A 20143-nucleotide genomic window follows, 5' to 3' on the forward strand; every position below is an offset into this window, starting at 1 on the left:
GAATCCCAGAGAAAGCCTTGTGTTTCATGGCTGATTGAGTTTTTTGAATAAACTACACTAAATTATAGAGGAGAGTTAATAATTGCTGTTGATTTGTCCTGATTTTATTTCATTAAATGCAATGAATGCTGCAAATTCATACCTCATGTAACTGTTGAGTACAATGGCATTATTCGAGGCATGAATTTGATTCAGTCTGTTCATTACTTGGTTATGTTGTCTGCTTGTCTGACAGCTGCAAGCCATGGAAAAAAGATTAACCATCTTCAGCAAGTACTTTTCCTTTTCATGTCCTTTTTTTCTAAAATGCATATTTAACAAGGTTTTAAAATAACAGTAGGATTAGATGCTTGAGAGAAAATTAGGTCATATATTTGTTAGATACAAATCTTGCAAGTAATTAGAAACATGGGTATCAAGCAATATTTGTATTCTGTACTGTTGCCTTTGTGTGGAGACAGTGGGGATTTCAGAATAACCCAATCAGTGTGCTCTGCACATTTTCCCTATTATGTTTATAGAATACTAGTAAGGATGGCTTTTAAACACCTCCTGTAAGGGCAAAAAATTACCTGTAAATAACTCACATTTATTGGTGTCTCTACTTTTGCAATACTTTTATGATTCCTTACCATTTTCAGATGTCAAGTTCCAAGTTTAACAGTATAAATGTATTATATAGGTAACAAAGGAAATACAGTATTACAAGGAATCTTTTTAGCTGCTGTTGGCAGAAATCTTTAACAGTAACTACTTTCACTAGTCAAGCACTTGACATAACATGGGGATAAATGGTTATATATTAAAATACAGATAAGTGAATGAATATCCTTAATCTTGGAGCCACTAATACCACCCTATTGTCTTAATTTGAACATATTCTTAAATGTTTCACTGAATGAGATTAACTTTGCAGTGGTAACAGACAACTTACTAAATACTTTTAAAACCAGAATATATAGACTGGAAACAGCCCCATGTATTTCTAGTAAAAGAACACATTGCAGAGGCTCTTGCCTGAAAGTTTATACATGGATAATGTTGGCCATTTACTGGAGATGCACTGTAGACTATAGCAAATTTCCCTCTTTTTCATACCCCTTTGCTGCTTGTTCAAGATTGAGCACTAAATAAGAAACAAAAGCAATATCTGTCTCCGAGGGAATTAAAACAGAGAGGTGAAATACTCTAAAGGAACAAGGGAATTAAAATAGAGAGGGGAAATTCTGTAAAGGAATGACGAAAAGAAATCACAGGTGAAAAAAGGGATTGCAAGAAGGATGAGAGAAGAGTGGCAGAGAAGAGGATATCTGGGCAGATCAGGAACCAGGAGTGATTGATAAAAACAAGGAACAGCAGTTGGGTGGATCAGAGGAACAGAGAGAGACTGGAGAGCTCGAGATAGGAGTCAAGAAAATAGGGGGAAAAGGCCAGGAAGGAAAGAGAAACCATGGAACTGTGATCAAAGCCAAGCCAGAAGTGGAAAGGGAGGAAACAGAAGCAAACAGTAATGAAACAATGAAGGAAAAATCAGAAACAAACTTTATGGCCCAGCCTTGAACACAGCTGGAATCTTGAATTAGGAGGCAGAAGGGGACTGTGCAGAAACACTCTTTCCCAAGCTCATGGCTTGGAGTATGTCCCAGATTATTTCTGCTGGCAGTAAAGGGGTGGGGGATGAAAACTGCAATTCCTTGGATTCTGGCAATGCTGCTACCAAGACTGGATGAACCTTTCAGAGCAGGAGTCCCTAGTACTGCCCTGATCCTGTGCAGAGCCATTTAGCATGGGCCAAACTTAAAGAGTAAACCCCAAAATAGTCCATGTGGCTTGCAAAAATTTAATTTACACCTAAGGGTCATTTAATTTACATCCTAAGGGCAGTTTAAGAGTCTTTTGTGTGGTAGCTTGAGAAAGTCCTTTCCTCTTGTCTAGGACTATCATGTTCGGGACACATTTATCTTTAGAGAATGGAGTCACAAGCAAAGTTGAAAACGGCAGGTATCAAACTCATATGCCCTAAAGAAGTGCTGGAAAACAATGCTGCAAAATGGAAATATCTTCCAGAGAAGAACATTGTGAGAGGTTACTATAGGAGCATTGTCATCTGACAGACTGCACACTGTGCTCCAGCTTCTTACCAGCAGTACTTCCTCGCTTTCTGTTTTGAGACAGGAAAAAAAGACCCTCACAATTAATTAAAACCATAGACGAAGCAACCAGAGATGAGCCAGGGAGTAAAGAAGGAACAAAGCAATTAAGAACTTTCCTGTTAAAAATTCACTAGACATACTGTAAAATTCAGAGATTGTTGAGCCCCTCAAAAATGCAGCAGAGAGAAGCAGACACTTTCATTACTTACATGCCTTTGGCTCCCTCCAGTTCCACAGGATGCTGTGGAACTGGAAACAGTTACAGTAAATGTATTTTCACTGCATTTGCCTTTCTTGATAAAACACCTCCAATATTTTGATCTCATGAATAATCAGCTCTTTTGCATTTTCTTTTCAACTAACTGCAGACTTTTGCAAGTTAAAAATTAATGACAACTTCTCTTCCTCTTTTATTTTTTAAACAAAACTCTTCTGTGCTCTTTTCTGAAAAAAAAAAAAATAAATATATATCTTTTTCCGACAACCTGTAACTATTCGTCTAAATGGCATTCCCAGCACTCTTTCTCCCTCCTTTGTGGTAACACACAAAACTAATTCCACCACAACAACCCAGTTTGTGGAAACCATTATTCTGGGGATGAAACATTGTGTTGTGTCCTTTACCACTATTATGGGCAGTCAGTCTGTTAGAACATATTGGACAATTATAGGTTAGTCTTTTCAGAGAATGCCATGGGTTTCAAGTTAGCAGTAACCATCTATCAATTCTTGAGATTATGCTATGATTTACTGTCACAGCATCATGCATTCTCTGATTTTCTGCCTCCTGTGAAACATTGTGCTTTCCTTTTCTATTGATGTATCAACTATAATAGTTACAAGCAGCTACAGAAAAATCAATAGTGAACTTTCTTTACTGTGCACATAAAGAGTACCATGCTGTGAGAGCACCTAACTCTTAAATAGTCACCAGCAGTAAGATACACTACAGATGTCTGTTATTTTGGTCTAAATGAAGGATGTCTGAATTGAAAAAAACAGATATTTAAGATTTTTGACACCACTGGATTCTATGTCAAGTTTTCCAGTAAATGATTTTTTTTTTCCCCAAAGTGTCAGGCTTGATTTGTACTTTCTGTACTGTTATCTGTGTATTTTTTAATACAAGGCTGACAGAGAAAATTAATACCAAAATAAATTGCTGGGCTGTGCTTAACTTGGTTGGACAGAAGTGTCAAGAACTGTGTTTATCTTTGTTGAACTAGTCTATCTTATTAGTCAAAGCAAGCTGACTGGTGAAGAGACCAATAATCTCTGTGTTAAACACAAATAGGATAGAGCTGAAAGAGGCAGCATGGTGTTACCACACACTCAGAGGTACTCCTAAGGGTGTGCACTAGGAAAAGCAGTGAGTTGCTTTTCAACACAGGGTTTGGAAAAAATAGTGTAATTTTTGGTTTAAAAATATTTGCCTCTGGGAATAAATTAACTTCCAATCAATGAATGTAAATGAAGAAAGGAAAGAACAGTAAGCATGTGAGTGCATTGCCTTGAAGGAGCTCAAGCCATTTAGCATTTCATGTCATTTCCCTAGCAACTGGGCAGGAGTCCCTGCAGGTGAGTGAGCAGCTCTGCTCCAGAAGTTAGTGGTAACTTTGGCATTCTGAAACTGATTTACAGCTGTAAATGTAGTGGTTGATGCTCAATACCTTCGATTTGAAAGCCTAAGGATTTCCATGAAACTAAAGCATGAGGATGCACATGTGTGTGCACATTAATTGTATCCTGCCAAATGCATATTCCAGCATCTGCCATGGCTCCAAGGCTACAGGAAAGCACAATTTCTTGGCTAGTGGGGATCTGGAGCCCCATAATTCATGCTCCTCCTGTTGAGCCTGTGACTGTGCTGTCTGTGGAAACATCTCATCCCTACCTGACCAAAACATTTCAGTCTGAGCTGAGCAATGAGCACAAATCTGGAGTTTTTCTGCTGCTGTTCCTTACTGAATTGAGCAATTGACTGAGCAATGTTTAAAATGAGCCAAGGCAGTACCTTACTAAGAGTGTCCAGTTCTTTCTGACCAGGACTGGACTGGACTGGAGCCAGTCCAGAACTTCTGACCAGGAACTCAGAGGTAGCTGAAAAATAAAACTCTCTCTTAAGAGCTGCATGTTTGAAATGCAGGTGTAAGAGTATTTGCTCTATTTCTTACTTCCCTACCCTGTCTGATTTATGAGCAACCATGTTGTGTTGCCAGAGGGACTTTCAGGTGGGCTTTTCTTTAGATTTCATATCTGTATGTTTAAAAGTTTAAGGAATAAGGATGGAAGAACACATCCAAATTTTTGGAAAAATAATCAAAAGGCTCTTTGAGTGCCTCTCCAGTGTTTCCTACAGGCAGCATTGACACTTGCAGTGTAGTTGCAGCTGTTCCTATTTGGGCTTCTGTCATCCCATTTTCCAAACCATTTCCACAACTAAGCTCAGATATCTGGGACAGTAAAAAGTGAAATTTTCAACTTCCACTCAGATCAAATGTCAGAAACAATATGCTCTGAAATACTGCAGCAGAAAATTATCTCCCTTAGTTGTGTTTATTGTCCATGAAGGCAATACTGGCAGTACTCCTTTGCACATTTAAACAAACTCATGGGCTGCTGCAGTCAGGTGTGGTAGTGATCTGGTGACTGGTAGACTCCTGTTTATAACATTATCAAACATGTTGGCACTTTTCATCTAAGCCAGCATGGTTTTTTGTCAGTGCTAATTTGATAGGGGATTGAAACAACACCAGCTTCGGTGTACCATCAATGTCCTGTGAGCTGTCTGCAGCCACATTTACACAGAAAATAACTGTAACTGCCCAAAGTAGAGTCTACCTCCTAATAATAGTAGAATTCAGATGTTTGGATAATGGGCATCATATGTTTGTTTCTACTGTAGTGCTTTCAGTAGAGGGCAAATAAATGAAAGCATTTCATTTTATGTTATTTCAGCACAATATATAAGAAAATAGTTCTGTTACTGATTTCCACTTCTATCTTACACAGGCAGAGGTGATTGTCTTTTTCATGTTCTTTCTAAACGAGAATCAGCTTCCACTGATGCAACTTGGTTCAGTGAAAAAAAACCTCCAAACTGTTAGTGCAAATATTGGCACATAAAACTAGTAAAACCACGTCTTGGAAAGTCTCAGAAAAGGGTAGAAACAGGTTTTTGAAATCAATTACTAAAAGGCAGTTAGTCCTCACACTAAGCATTGTCTGAAAATAGAGCAAGAGGCTTAAAACTCTGAATTATTTGTCAGTTATGTTGACAGAAAATCATAGTAGAGTGCTGTAACTCTTAGATTGGCACATCACCAAAACACCTTTGCTTGATTCTCCTTCTTTCAATGAGAATATATTATAATAATTCTTGCTCCTGTGGGAATTTGGATCTAAACAAAAGAAAAAAACCAAATCATATTCACCCAGTAATAAAAATCTAGTATGATGTTCAACCATTATCTGGAAAGCACTATAATGATATAATCCAAACTGGCTGATCTAATATTTTTAACCAAGTTGAAAAAGTTAGAAATATAATAATTAAATGCAAATACAGTTCTGATCCCAAAGACCAGAAGAATGCCTTTAAGCTAGTATTTATAACAAGAGCTATTTGACTGAGTTCTCTTGTAAATTTTATCATACCTGAGGCAGTTTTCCTCAGTCGATTAGCTGGAAAGCTGAATATATCCTGAGGCAAACCAGACATCTAGTACAGGCTAAATTCAACTACTGGAGCTTAAATTTGGCTTAATATATCCCCACTTGGATCTGCCTGTTTAATTCTCTTTCATATGATAACGTTGGTTTATTCATAGTCTGGACTTGCCACCTGAACAAACTGTACCTCATATCATATTCTAATGGAATAAGAAAACTTTGCAAAAACCACAAAAGTTCCTGACTGAAAATCAAATGCAAATTTGGGATTAAAAACTGTTTTGTGAAGTGACTACAAGATTAGTACAGAGAGATTTTTCCCCTAAGGAGTACTGCTTTTTATGATCATCCATTTTTTATACTCTGCAGAGACAGATGGGCCTTATAAAAGAATAGAGCCTGATACTCAAAAGGGCTTCAGTGGCAGCTGCATTTCTGTGTTTTAACCTCAGCAGAAATTTATATCCCATATTTTCCCAGAAAATATTTATATTTCTTCTTTTTGGATTATATCACCACTTGGTCGAGTTCCAGTGGCAGCAGTAGAAAAACCTCTGAGATTAATCTGTTCCATTATTCCTACTTTAAACAGTACTTGAGTAGCAAGAGAGGGATAAGAAGGGAAAGGATAGATAATGTGCAAGCTTCTCATGAGAGCAATAAAGGCAAACATTCAGAAAAGTTACAAATGTCTAGGCAAAAGCAGAGCAAAATTTTTCTAGGTAAAAGCAAATCTCTCAAAAATCTTAATTCCTTATTTTCTGAATATTCAGCTTCTTCTCACCTAAATAATAGATAGTTTCTTGCTCCACTTAAAACTATACCACACTATTATTGCAATTTGCATGTAACACCCTTTCTGCCTCAGTTCGTAACTTCAAGGACTTTGTATGATGTCCTATCACCATTCCCAGGAACTTCATAAATATTTATAACATCTTAAACTATTCACACCCTACAAATTGCAGGCATTGACAGATAATTCCCTTAAAACAGCAACAACTCTTTGTGCTATTGAAGATTAAAATGATGTTGCAGAAATTAGCTGGGGAAACTCTTTGGTTCAATAAATTTCCTATTTAGTCTCATTTTTTAATTTATCAGAAGCCTAATTTCTGCTTTTATGAAATTTGATACTGTGATGCTTCTGCTCTGGCTGTAGATTTGCCTCTATGTAAGCATATATATTATTTATTTATTTATTTATTCATTTATTTATTTATATATAAAAGCTTTGTGATAGCATGATAATTAGCATAGTAGTTTTGTTATCAATGCTTATTCTAACTGAATATTCAAAGACAAACATTTATAGCCCAAACATATAATATGACCCTGGGATGAGGTGAGGAGTTCAGAAAGAAATGAGTTTTGACTCACTTTCTTTCCCAGTTTATCTGCGGTTTATTTCTGCCCTACTTTACCAGTGTGTGCTCACATACAAATATGACCATGCCTCCACAAGACCACCACAGTGGTTACACAGTTTTTTCCTAGAAAAGAGATTAGAAACTTAGACTGAGACTTTTTTCTAGGATTGATCTGTCATTTACCTTAAGCGGTCACTAGATTGAATACTCAAACCAGCCTAGGAGCAGGAATCAGGCGGCCACATCAGCCCAGGCAGGTTTCATTTCCACCAGCCTACAGAAGAAGGCAGCAAATTTGGGTGTAATCACATAGGGTTAATTTGTTGCAATGCACCAGCAGAGCTTCAACCTGAAGACTGGGGCACACTTTGAACAGCCTGTAACAAGCAATAGCAGAGACATTGGCATGCTGAGAGACTGCAGTTGTTTGGGGAATTTCCTTGAAGACACAACAGAGCAACTGCTCTCCGAGTTCCTATTCCTCTGTCATGTCTTCAAAGAAAGCAGCAGCTACTCTTCTATGTGGAACATAATCCTATCAGTGAATGTTTAAGCACGGATTAAAATACCTACAGAATAAACCTCTGGGCTGTGGATGGGCTGCCCTCAGTTCCAGATGGGCAAGAGACCAGCAACATGTTTCACTGCTGACCACAGGACAGGAGCCAGGCTGGGACTTCAGCAGGGGCAGAAGTGCACGCAGACAGGGAGCTTTAGAAAGTGAAAGAAAATGAGGTGGTAGTGGAGTTTAAACATGGCAAAGATTAAGTGCCAGCAGTGGAACCACTGCTTGGGTCTGTGGTCTGTGGTCTGTGCCCACATCTTCTGGGCTGGGCCATAGTTTCATCCCCACTGGCTCCCCACACTCCTGGCTGTGTGGATCTAACACCCCTGGCTTTGTGGCTGTATCTGGATATATTTTCCCTCCCAAGCTGCAGTGAGAAATGCTGGACTTTGTATTTAAGGGTGTAGCTGACTTTAGATTAGGACATTAGGATAGGACCTGTGAGCAACACTTCCAATCAGAGGCCTGGCTGGATCTTGTTTTATTTTGTTTCAATGACCACCGTATCACCTATGCCTCATGTGCAAGTAATAAGGATGTTGGTTCCTGGGGTGTCAGGACAAGAAGTGAGTAGAGATTTTGTTTGTTTGTTTAACTTCCAAGAGAGTAAATGCAGCCTGAGCTGCTGAAAGTCAAGCTGTTTTATTTTCCTGAGTGATGACTCAGTAGTTACACCAGTCATAAAGATAAAAAGACATTTTCTTTTTCAAGAAATCAAATTAAGCTTTGCCCTTTGTCTTTACTGGGACTGTAAGAAAAGAAACAACTGAAACATAATAAACTACTTCCACAGTCGCACAAGGAGAGGAATCCACCTTATTTCCCCATGTCTCTCTTCTCATTGCAGAGCTAACAGTGGCAAAAGCAATTATAAAATTACTCGCAAAATCAATAAGCATGGTTTTTAACCAACATCAGGAGCTTCTCAGTAAAAAGCGATCATTTTACAAATCCATCATTTTACATTTTAGCACAGAAAAATAGGCTTCAATATTTTAAGTAGCATTAGAAAGAAGTCTACCACTATAAAGCAATGTGAAAATGCTTTAGTTGAGTCTGAGTTGTTCTGAAAAAAACCAAAAGTCCATCAAGATTGAAAACTGAGGGAGTGAAATAGGATCCAGACCAAGAATTACAGCTTGTTTTCATAAGTATCTTATTCTCACTTTAAAAATACATAGTCTTGCCCAATACTTGGGCATGAATGAAACATTCTGCTATAGAAGAATTTAATTAAGATTTTCAAAACAATGTGTCCTTTATCAGATATTACGTTCAACCAAAAATGAAAATTACTTTGTGACCCTAAGAAATAGTCAGAGATCAACTGTCGGACTGTTACAGATAGCTCAGCCACTGCCAAGAAAGAATCCCAAAGACAGGAAAAGTTTTCTACACATTCAGCTTGGACTTAGGAGTCTTAAGAAAAGTTCTTTTTGTTCTTACAACGTTGAGTTTTTTTCAAGGTTTGGAAAGTGCTGGATAAATATGCAGCTTATCACTGATTAACAAACATCTATCAAGAATTGTTTCCCATGACTTCTAAGTGAATAATATTCAGCACAGTCTTGCTGTAATAAAATTGAGGGGAATTTTGCAGCAAGGAGCTTATCTTTACCATAAATCTTCCTTCATTATAGCACTTTGTCTGTCAAGAAGGCTTAGCTATAGAATGGCATGCATCTGCCTTCATGACAGATGTGCTATATGGAGCTGCTGCTGTTGCCCTTAGTTTCAGTGAAGGAGAATTGTGGGTAATTTTCAGAGATTAGAACTTTATCAACCATTGCTACACTTGCCTTCAAAAAAAATTTTAGCATATGGCAAAAATTTACCTGTGTTTTAAGTCCTCTTATGCACAGATTTTGCAGGACTAGCAGAAAGTAGGAGAAAAACATTACAAAACTGTTCAAATACAGGGAGGTTCGGTAACATCAGCTCAGGCCTGGTTAATTCCCCTTCTTTGAACTATTTTGGGATAAAAACCTTCACCAGAATTAACATATTCCATCTTCAATCTCAAATGGGAATTGGCCTCACACTAAAGCCCCTGATGAGAACCCCAGCCATGTGAGGACACACATTATCGCTTTCCCTGATAAAACAGAATGTTTCTAAGAAGAGGCAATGCTGCTTCTTAATCCATGCAGCATGGCTGGAAAGAACCAGGAAAACCTCTCAGAGGGCAAGTGTGAAGGCCCTGCTGTTCAAAACCACCCTCAGCAGAGCTTGGAAGATGGAACAGTTTATCATGAGCTCATCAGTCGTTCCAAAGAGCTGCTAAGTGCTAGAGGCATTGGGTTTCAATAAAGTCCTTAAATGATGGGGCTCATCAGCCCCCTCGGGGTGAGGAAGCTCAGGCCAGAGCTGGTAAGGAGCTCTAGTGCCTGGAGAATCCCTGAGAGTGGAAGAACCCTTGTGAAAGCGAGAAATCATCTTTCCCATGGAGAAGCCCAAAATCTTATTTTGTCCTTGCAATGGTGCAAAACGCAGAGAGGCAGCTGAGCTGTGTTCACACCTCTTCATTGCTTCATGGAGAAACAGTACTGAGTAAAAGACATGAGCAGTAAAATTTAACCAGCTTTCTCTGGGAAATATTTAGTGCTCCCAAGGAGTTACTATTTTTCAAAGTTAAATCTCTCATTCTGTTTCATTTTTCTTTTCAAAATTCCCAGACCAAAGGAAACTCTCAATAGGTTAGTACACCCCCAAATTTTCAGTATTTCATGTCTGGAATATGAGAGGGAGAAAATCTCTCTGAAACCTAAATATTTTTCCCCTCTAAAGACCAGACCCATTTTGGGGGAAAATATGCAAAAGTGTTCTCCTTGTGCTGAATGCTGTATGCAGTTTTAGCTGCATATAGCATGTGTTAAAACGTACGGTTTTATGGCAGATGTAGAAAATAATCAAAATGGGGGGATACCTGGGAATACTGGCAGATTTTTACTGTGACTACAGAGCAGATCCTGACACACTATAATACTGTTTTTGTCTTAATCGTCAAAAGTAAGCTATAGAGAACAAAAAATTCTTTGTTTGACAGAAAAGCAATTGCTATTTCTTGTAAAACATATAATATATTCCAGAAGACCTAAGGGTTTACTTTTCAATAAGGATAGAAAAAGATGCATGCCCCACTGTGAGCTCACAGTAAGGCTGTTTCATGTAAAAAGTTGGTAATTAGTCCCTGAGTGAATAAAGTAGAAGAGCTAAGAGACTGATACTTTCTGTAGCAACACAAAACACTTTTTCTAGCTGCTAGGATTTAAAGGGTGTGTGGGTGGGAGGGGGGGGGACCTACTCCTACTCACTTAATTTACAAGCATCTAAACTTCAGAAAATGATTTCTTGCATTAAGCTTAAACATGTGTACTTTAAATTGTTACTAACCGATGTAAAGATTGATGAGACATCCCAGTTAAAAAAAAATAAAATAACAGGAATGAGGAATTATGTGAAAGCATAAGGGATGTCCTGCTCTACATATCAGTAGCAGATTTCACGCTCATTGTACATGACTGCCTTCAGCAGTTACACCGGCATTGCTTGGTGTCTCACCAAGTTAACTCCTTAGTAGTCAAAGGAGATACTTGTAAAACTAAATCTGTTTAGCCAGCCAGTTACATAATAAATACTGAGAAAAAAAAAAAACAAACTCAAACCAGAGGAAAACCTTCTACTTAAACCCCAAATTAATTATTTAATCTCATTTGTATCACTACCAACTAACACTAAGTACCACCAGTGAAAACTGTACCATTTCTTGTTCTACCTGCATAACTTGACGTTACTGAAAATAACTTAATATTCACATTTTCCTTTGCTAATATTAATCTTTAGCAGAGCTACAGTTCATGATTCTATCTCAAAAAACCCCATAATTTTTATTGCAATTACAGGTTCAGCAAACCTATTTTTTGATGATATATAAATATCCCAAGAGAGCTTGAGACATTTAAATGGAGCTTTACACAGAGGTCTCAGCACATATCCTTTGACTTCTCTCTGTTCAGAGTGTCTCATTTGCTTTACTGCAACATTCACTGTTAATGTATATGAGATAAAAACACATATCAAATGTCATATGCAGAGATCTTGGTCACTTCAATGAGATTCAGCCCAAATCAGGTTGCCTCTATGTCCCTGCTATTGTAACTGCAGTCCTGGAGAGGTTTACACGCAGATGAATTGTGTAGTGATGTCCTAAACTGTGATTACTTGGACTGCCTCTGATTCAGTAAAGAAAGTCAGGGAAAATCTACATATTTTCAGTGTAACATGTTCACATAACACTACAAGCACTGACCCTCAACACAAATAGCAAGAATTTGTTTAGAGGGAAGACATTAAAAGTATTTCTCCAGGCTGAATATGGCATAGGAGCCCAGAACTACTTTTTGTTTAGTGTTAATAGCAATTGGACTTGTTTTTACATCTTGGCTGCAGTGTTTCTGTTGCCACATGGGAGCATTGAAGGAACTGTCCACTGAGATGAGGAAAGAAAACAGTACACACCTTCCCCTGCAGTTCTGCAATGCCCCTGGGACTCCCTGAGGCCACAGAGCTGAGGGGTGTACAGGAGCTCCTCACACTGCACTGGCACACTGCCAGAAGCCACTGATCCTGTGTTTGGGGGTATATATAATACTTAGAATATTATGCCTCCTCTTGGACTATGACATCAATACAGCGAAAAACAGAAGAATATGTGTCTCTAAAACACATGTTAAATTTGCCACTTCTGTAGAAAAATATTAAAAATTTGCAATTCATAGATGTTTTTTCTTCTTAATCTCTGTAAAAAATTATCTTGTGATTTTTCAATAAATACATAATCCACGCAATAACATTTAAGCAGGGGGCAAAATTAATAGTGAGCCTAGTTTTCCAAGAAGCCAGCACAGTCTCATATGCAGTATGGCTCTAAACAGAGAGCAACAGAAAGATGACCTTTGAATTTAAAGGGGGTTGAATCAGCTAACAGTTTGTAAAACTTCCTGACTTTTAAAGTTATTTTTACAGAGGAAAAAAGAGTTCCAAATACTGATTCTGAAATCATCATACATTTTACTCTGCTGTTTAACAGTTTAATCTCCAGCATAGTGTCTGTTTACTGTGGGAGTTTTTATGTTCTAGCAGTTCATTCATGATTTTATTTTGCATCTGAAACAACCTAATTAAAGTAATTGTGACAGATGATACTGTTTCTTTCTTAACTTTATAAAAATATGCTTAGAACACCCAATTTTTAAACCAGGTTACACTAGCTACAAATTACCTTGGGAGTTTTCTGTAGGTACATAAAATAATAAACAGCTATATTTTGTGTGAGAAAATGTCCAGTGTAATACAGGAAAACATGATTATCCAGAGATCTCCAGAGACACTGGCAAAAAGACTTTGGATAAATGAGTTTGAATAGCTAAGGGACAAGGCATAGCAGCTTTGAAGTTTCCAGTCCTCTTCACCTGGGATAATGTAAAGTTCAGATGATTCTTGTTGGACAGCCATCACAATTTAAATATTACTGGTGAGTTCCTAAAGTCAACTAGCAAAATTCTGGTGGATGTTATATCCCCAGTTCCCAAACAAGCAGCACAAATCCAGGAGTCACTCGCTTCATTTCCACAGTGAAACTGGGACAGGAAAGAGGCAGGCAATAACAACCCCAGCAGGAAACACTGGTCCTGGCTCATGCAAGAGAGAACCACATGTGCAGCTGGCAGTCAGCACATTCCAGAGGGGCTCCTGCTCAAAGCCTGGAGCTCTGGAGGCTGTGCATGCTGCCACCGGCTGCCACTGGGACCCATGGCAGCTTTCCTATCCTCTTGCTCTAAAGGCAATGTTTGCCTCCTCCAACCATTTCCCTCATGTTCCAGCACAAAGTTATGTGCAGGAACCAGTATTTGCTCTGTTTAAAGCACTTCTAGGAAAAGCTGCAGTGAAACCAAATTTACACAGCCTCCCAGGCTCCTGATGGATCAGGTGACTGATGTGTGTTCCTGTTTTGCAAAGGAAAACACTTATTTCCCCACAATCAAAGGCTGGCATTTACAGCGAACCAAATTCTGCCAAATTCTCCATCTCCTGGGCTCCAAGGATATCCCCAAATTAACAGATTTGTCTATATACAAAGTGAATTAGCAGCAGTTGTGCCTAGTAGCACCATGCTTTAGCCTTACAAGAAAGTGCTAAAGTACTCTACTGATGGTAAAAAATATCAAACACAACCAAAACAAGCTCTCCCATCAAGTGCACTTTAATCAGTTCCCTCTTCCTGCATTAGAGCAGCACTCTAATTTGCAAGCTTTAGAATAACTTCTGCATTCACCAGACATGTTAAAAGACAATTCCATCCAAGTGGTTTTTACACAGGGGAGCAAACAATGAGGAGATAATATACTGGCATTTATCTCTGACAAGCATTTCCAGAGCTTGAACTTGCTGTATAGGAACAGAAGATAATCAAACAGAGGCAGAGTGAACAAAGTGTACCTGCCGTGCTGATGTAAATGCCCCGTTGTCCAAGACCAGAAAAAAAAAATCAGTGTTGGATTTCAGAAACCATATGCAGGTTAAAGGGCACCATTCTTATCTAGTATTCCACCCAAAGGACAATGATTTCATTTTATAAAGATCATTAGTCAGTGAAATATATATTTTAGAGAGTTTCTAGTAGGGAATATTATTTTGGCAGTCACTGGAGTGTACCAGATGGTTCATTAACATAGGCTAGACAAGTCAAAGGCTTTCAGAATCATTTAGAAAATGTCAAACAGAAACAAGAACACTGTCACTTTTTATTAGAATTAACTACATCATACCCTGGACACAGATTTCACCTTGGGTCAGAAAAATTAATACAGAATTATATGAATTGTGTAACACAGTAGGTTAAAGATAGGGCTTCCTCTTGGGACTCATTTGCTAGCAATATATTATGGTCTTCTACTTTAGGAATCCTCAACCTTTCTTTTCGTTAGCTATGAAAAGAGCTGACCTTGCTCAGACTCCATTGGTGTCTAATTGATTTGAGGTATATGCAGAATTTCAACAAGACACTCCACTAAAGCTCTTTTGTGATCATTTTCCCAGGAAAGTTGGCAAAAAGGTTCACTGAATATTCAGCAGCTTGTAAAGTATGCTTTTGTCAGGAGGCAAAAAAATACATCTCTTTAGTGAAACACTGACTTCGTAAACAGGAATTAAAATGCAACTGAATTGTTACCTTTTTTTTTTTTATTATCATTCAGATGTCAAAAATCTTGAGAACTTCCAGCTTGTGGAAGGTGTTCAGGAACAAGTGAATGCTGCTCTGCTGGACTACACAATGTGTAATTATCCACAGCAAACAGACAAATTCGGGCAGCTTCTCCTGCGACTACCAGAAATCCGGGCCATCAGTTTGCAGGCTGAAGAATACCTCTATTACAAACACCTGAATGGGGATGTGCCGTGTAATAACCTTCTCATTGAGATGCTGCATGCAAAGAGAGCATAAATTACACCCATTACAGCTTCTGCTTTCAAGGAAAAGAAATTATTCTGAACTGCTCCAAGCAACACTAATTAAAATGTGGTTTTAAGACTTTGCAAAATGGTATAATAATCAAATACTAATAGTAAATAAGTGATGTATCAGGGTATTTGTATTGCAAACTGTGAATCATATGCTACACATCCCCAAAGGAATCTATATAGGACTTTATGCTGGAGTGAACTTACCAAGTGGATACCATCACCAATGTCAACATGAAAAAGGACAGAATGATCCTTGTATATTTAATTCTCCTGATTGCCAACATGAAGAAACCTAGGTGAAAAAAACTTGATCTGTATTACTGAGCTAAGATGGTGGGGAATTTGAGTGCACTAAATTCCTTCACTGCATAGAAGGACTCGTAAAACAGTTACAACAGATACAAAACTGTATCTACAGCATCTTCTGTCATCCTTACAAGAACCCAACACTTACTTCTTCTGTGCTAAATGATGTGGCAGCCATTGAACAAGCTGTAAGAGAGAGCTGGCCTAGGCCACGTGCTGTGTGCTGTGGCCACCAAACCCCCAGAGGCTGGGCCTGCAAACCGCTCCTAGGATGAGTCTGGTATCCAGTTAGCTTGGCATTCTTAACTGTGTCCTGAAGTTTGTTTTGTCACGTGTTCATGTTGTTCTATCAGGCAGTATCCCTCTTCTACTGCTCTTAGCAGATAGCTGTTAAGTAGCTAAGGAAATATTCCAAAGTAAATTAGCCACTTCAACTGCATACTCAACCAGGGCAGCAGCTAAAAGATGGCTCCACTATATATTTATGGTTGTTTCCAGATTAAGTAAATGGAGATATTTTAGCCATCCCAAAAAACACTTTCTTTGACAAGAAAACAGAAATTAGGACACCAAATACTGATGTTAAAAAACCTAAAAATAATTTTTTTAAAAGAATTTTGTGATGAAAGAAGTGACAAGTGAATTGTACAACCAGATGATGCCATGGGGCTTATTAAGAAATGATCCTTAAAATTTCCAGTAATTTGGAAACTAAATTTCAACTCGAACATCCAATATCTAATGAAACTTCCTGTTTTTAAAGTTAGGTAATGCACCTATTTTACGCAAAGAAAGAAGAGTGATACTGCTGTGTCTGTGTAGGCCAAAGTCTGCTGCAGAACAAATATTAGAAAAGAACAAACACTTCTCTCTCTGCCCAAATTAAGATATCAGTATTAACATGTAGTGCCACATTTATAAGTCTTGCCTTATTTCATTACCCTTAAAGGTAACTGTGCAGATGTAGATCAACATACGTTTCAAAATAAAGTATTAATCTCTAACATTGACAAAAACATAGTGTTTACATTCTTTAGGTCCTGTGGGGAAAAAACTGTGATAAAATTGCAGAGCAGTGATTTCCTTATTATTTCTTTTAAATTGGTAATTATTTTACCAGTACTTAATCACTGTATGTCGTGAGACACTAAAATCAATAGGGGTATTTCATTTTGACTTTAATTTTTGAGATTATTGGCTGCACAATCACTTGTAGAAACTGTATAAAATCCAAATACTTTAATTTTTTTCATGAAGATTGCTGGCTTTTGAATAGTTTATTTATATTGTATATGATAGTTTTCACTGTAGACAAATATGATGCTAATTTATTGTTCTTTGGTTTCATCTTTATATAAGATATAGCCAGAATGAAGAAGCCAAATATATGTGTTTACTGTAGCATGTCTTCAAGTTAGTGGAACATAGTTCAGGGATGCAGAAGGGTCTTTACAAATTAAAATCATTCACTTGATTAAATGTCTGTAAATCTTCATAATTCTGAATGTGGTTTATTTAAATCTATTGTAAATTATGTGAGTTATAACTTTTTCTGTTTCATGTGAACTTGAAAAGGTGCATTTCTCTCACTTTTGTCCAACCATTCATACATTGTATACCAAAGACATCAGTTATTACATCTGCATTAGTACGAAGCACACTATTTTAATCGCCTGTATTAATCAGCTCTAATATTCTGTCCATGCATAGGGTACCAACACAGCAAAGCCAAGTGTCTGCAACTCCTACTTGCCTGTCTTGTACCACAGCACACGTGTACTGTCCTACAGACCTCGACCACCGCAGCACAGCCCCTCAGCATCCCCCAGGGCAGATGAAAATTACTGAAATATTATTATTTAAATACCAGTGTTCTCCCTCAAACAAATGAAATTAACAGTAAAGTGTGGGTGCCGATTGACAGTGGCTGTGAAATACACAAACAAGATAAGTGTGGTCATTCTTCCCCTTTTGAAAGAAAAGCAAAGCATTAATTCAAGTGTTTGCATTCTTTATTTTCTCTTTTTTTTTCCTGTTGAAATGCTACAGTGAACCTCACTGAATATTAAGGAGAAATCTGAAAAAATATTGGTAACTATTCACAGCACCATTATCCTTATACAGGACAGAGGAATTAAAATAAGAATGTACAAGAAAGGAACAATTTAGGTTAATGGAAATGGTTTCATATAATTAAACATGTATTTGCCCACATCCGGGGTTCCAAGAATCCCATCATATTGCTCAAAGTACATGAACAAAACAAAATAAATCACAAAAAGAACCCGCTCACGTTAATTGTTAACTACTTTGTAACCAAGCATTTTCTTCTGACTGCCTTATTGATTACAGGATATATTAGTTAAAGCAGACTAAAATTCAAAAGGTTTGGCTTTGGCTGGTTTATTATAGTTGTTCTGTGTTTGTAAACAGACAATCTGTAAAGTCTGGCTATTTGTATTACAGATGTTCTGCAGCTGCCTTGGATTTAAATCCATGCAACTCTTAGAATGTGCAGTGAGTTACTTGTTGAAGTTGAAGTTCTCTTACTGTATCAGTGAAATACATATTGTCATGTCAGTTCTTGCCAAGAGTTTCTCATCACCAATGGAATTATTTTTTTCAGTATTTCAATAAATATTGATATGCCCATGCTGATTACTTTATAATTGTCTTTGTAATACCATCATTCCACTGAAATGAAGTATCCATCAAAAATCAGTTACTTAGAAGAAGAGAGTAAAATGCAGGAGAAATATGATCACCAAAGAGAGTTTGATACAAGTGGAAGACACAAGTGTAGAGAACAGCACCTTCAAAAGTTCAGACAGCAATGGTGACATTGCCTAGGCTGAAGCCAAGAAAATGCAGCTAAAACAGATCAGAAAAGCTAAATCTCTAATCAGAAAGAAATTTACCACTTAATACTTTCAAATTAATACCTTTGATCTCGTACTGCACACTCACGTAATTTTCACTTTACATGTACCCATAAATACTTTTGCGGCCAAAGCATCAGGGAGAGAAAATGACAGAACAAAAGAAAATTAGGTAACAGGATCCACCAGAGCTCAGGATAACCTCTCAGCAATGAAAATACATGGCAGGGCCAGGGGCAAACCCACAGCTTCCAACACAACTGCCAGTGCAGGCTGCCAAGGAGACAGATGTTACTGCTACTAGAGAAAATATTTTCCTAAAGTTGCCCTCTGGCTCATTTGATTGCTGTTCTGAGAGCAGGAGGTGAAGTGGTCCAAGAGAGCTTGTCAGCTGTACCCTACTGTTTTGAGACCGAGTCCAGTGCTTCCCCTGAACTGCCTGGTAGTTGAAATGGGGCTGTTCTCTCAGGTGCCAAATGTTAATGCTTCAAGGGAAAAAAAACAAGGCTATAATTAGTTATTTACAAATCCTGCACTTGAGTGAAACAAAGCTGGTTTACTGTTGCAATAAAAGCAGAGTAAAACACAGAGGATTTGGTGGCTTACAAATGAGGAAGGATTATTTTAACTTTTAGAAATCATAACTGAAAACCATGGTTTTGCAGAAGACCCAGGGGAGATTTCAGGGTTGATATATTTTAGATTGTTTTCCTTACAAGAGATAAATTTTGGTGTGATATATTTAGTATACACATTACATGTTTAAAGTATGAGGGGATTTATTTTTAACTGAGTTTCACACTGTTTCTGGAACAATCTGCTGTATATTTTTATTGGAAACATGGAAAGAGTGAGTTCAATGTAACACAGGTCAAGTCAGTACAATACTTGGTGATCTTGACAATTTCCTGGAATACTGAATAACACTCTATTAACCCCTACCTTGAAGCCCATAGTCTAAATACATCACAAGAGTTTTAATAATATTTTTACCTTCTCTGACAGAGTTGCTGTTTTTTTCCAGGGAAATTCTATATTGTTGCATCTGTCAGAATTTGGAATGGCAAACAGCATTAAACTAACAGCAAACCAAGAAAGTTGCAGATAATCTTCTAGGGGCAGATCCTAGAGCTGTATTACACTATGATACTGGCATGAGCCCAAATATTTCTGTGACAGTCAAGCAAATTCAGTTGCACTTATGTAGAAAAGAGATTCATTTTCTAACGGCAACTTGTCAACAGAAAAACTTTTCCTAAATGATAAAGGTAAAAGGGGACCTGACCCTCAGATGGAGTATAGAGCTGACATCTACTCTGATGCCATTGGATCTCAGCAGAAAGCAGCAGCACTAGAAGCTACTTGATAGATAACAGTCTGGTCTGGCACACATTGGTGGGACAAGATGTAGATTATCTTTATCAAGCAGAGAATTGGGTTTGCTCCAATACATAACAAAATGCTCTCTATTTTGCTGACAGTTTTGAAGTCTGGCACGCATACTTGGACTTGCAATACTAGGTGAGTTTTCACCATTGCCCCAAGAAGATCTTGACCCATTTCCATTTCACTGTAACTTCTCTAAATCCTACATTTAGTGCTGTGAATGTCCTGTGCGTGCCCCGGGGGACAATTCAGACTTGAGGTAAAGCAAGGTGGTGGAGCACAAGCTCC

The 20143-nt window shown here is 37.9% G+C and overlaps 1 protein-coding gene across 4 annotated transcripts in view; it reads left to right on the forward strand.

The window, feature by feature from the left end:
* NR5A2 (nuclear receptor subfamily 5 group A member 2) overlaps positions 1–18259 on the forward strand; it is an 88371-nt gene extending 70112 nt beyond the window's left edge. For all 4 annotated transcript variants that reach the window (XM_005520908.3, XM_014250881.2, XM_014250882.2 and 1 more), the window contains one exon: positions 15017–18259. In XM_005520908.3, coding sequence (XP_005520965.1) covers positions 15017–15264 — 248 coding nt within the window. In that variant the 3' untranslated portion in view covers positions 15265–18259. The remainder of the gene's footprint in view (positions 1–15016) is intronic.
* Positions 18260–20143: the final 1884 nt, after the last annotated feature.

The sequence above is a fragment of the Pseudopodoces humilis genome, chromosome 10 (genome assembly GCF_049639895.1).
Source record: "Pseudopodoces humilis isolate 2021_Gansu_Grassland_sample_001 chromosome 10, ASM4963989v1, whole genome shotgun sequence".
In the NCBI taxonomy this organism is placed as follows: Eukaryota; Metazoa; Chordata; class Aves; order Passeriformes; family Paridae; genus Pseudopodoces; species Pseudopodoces humilis.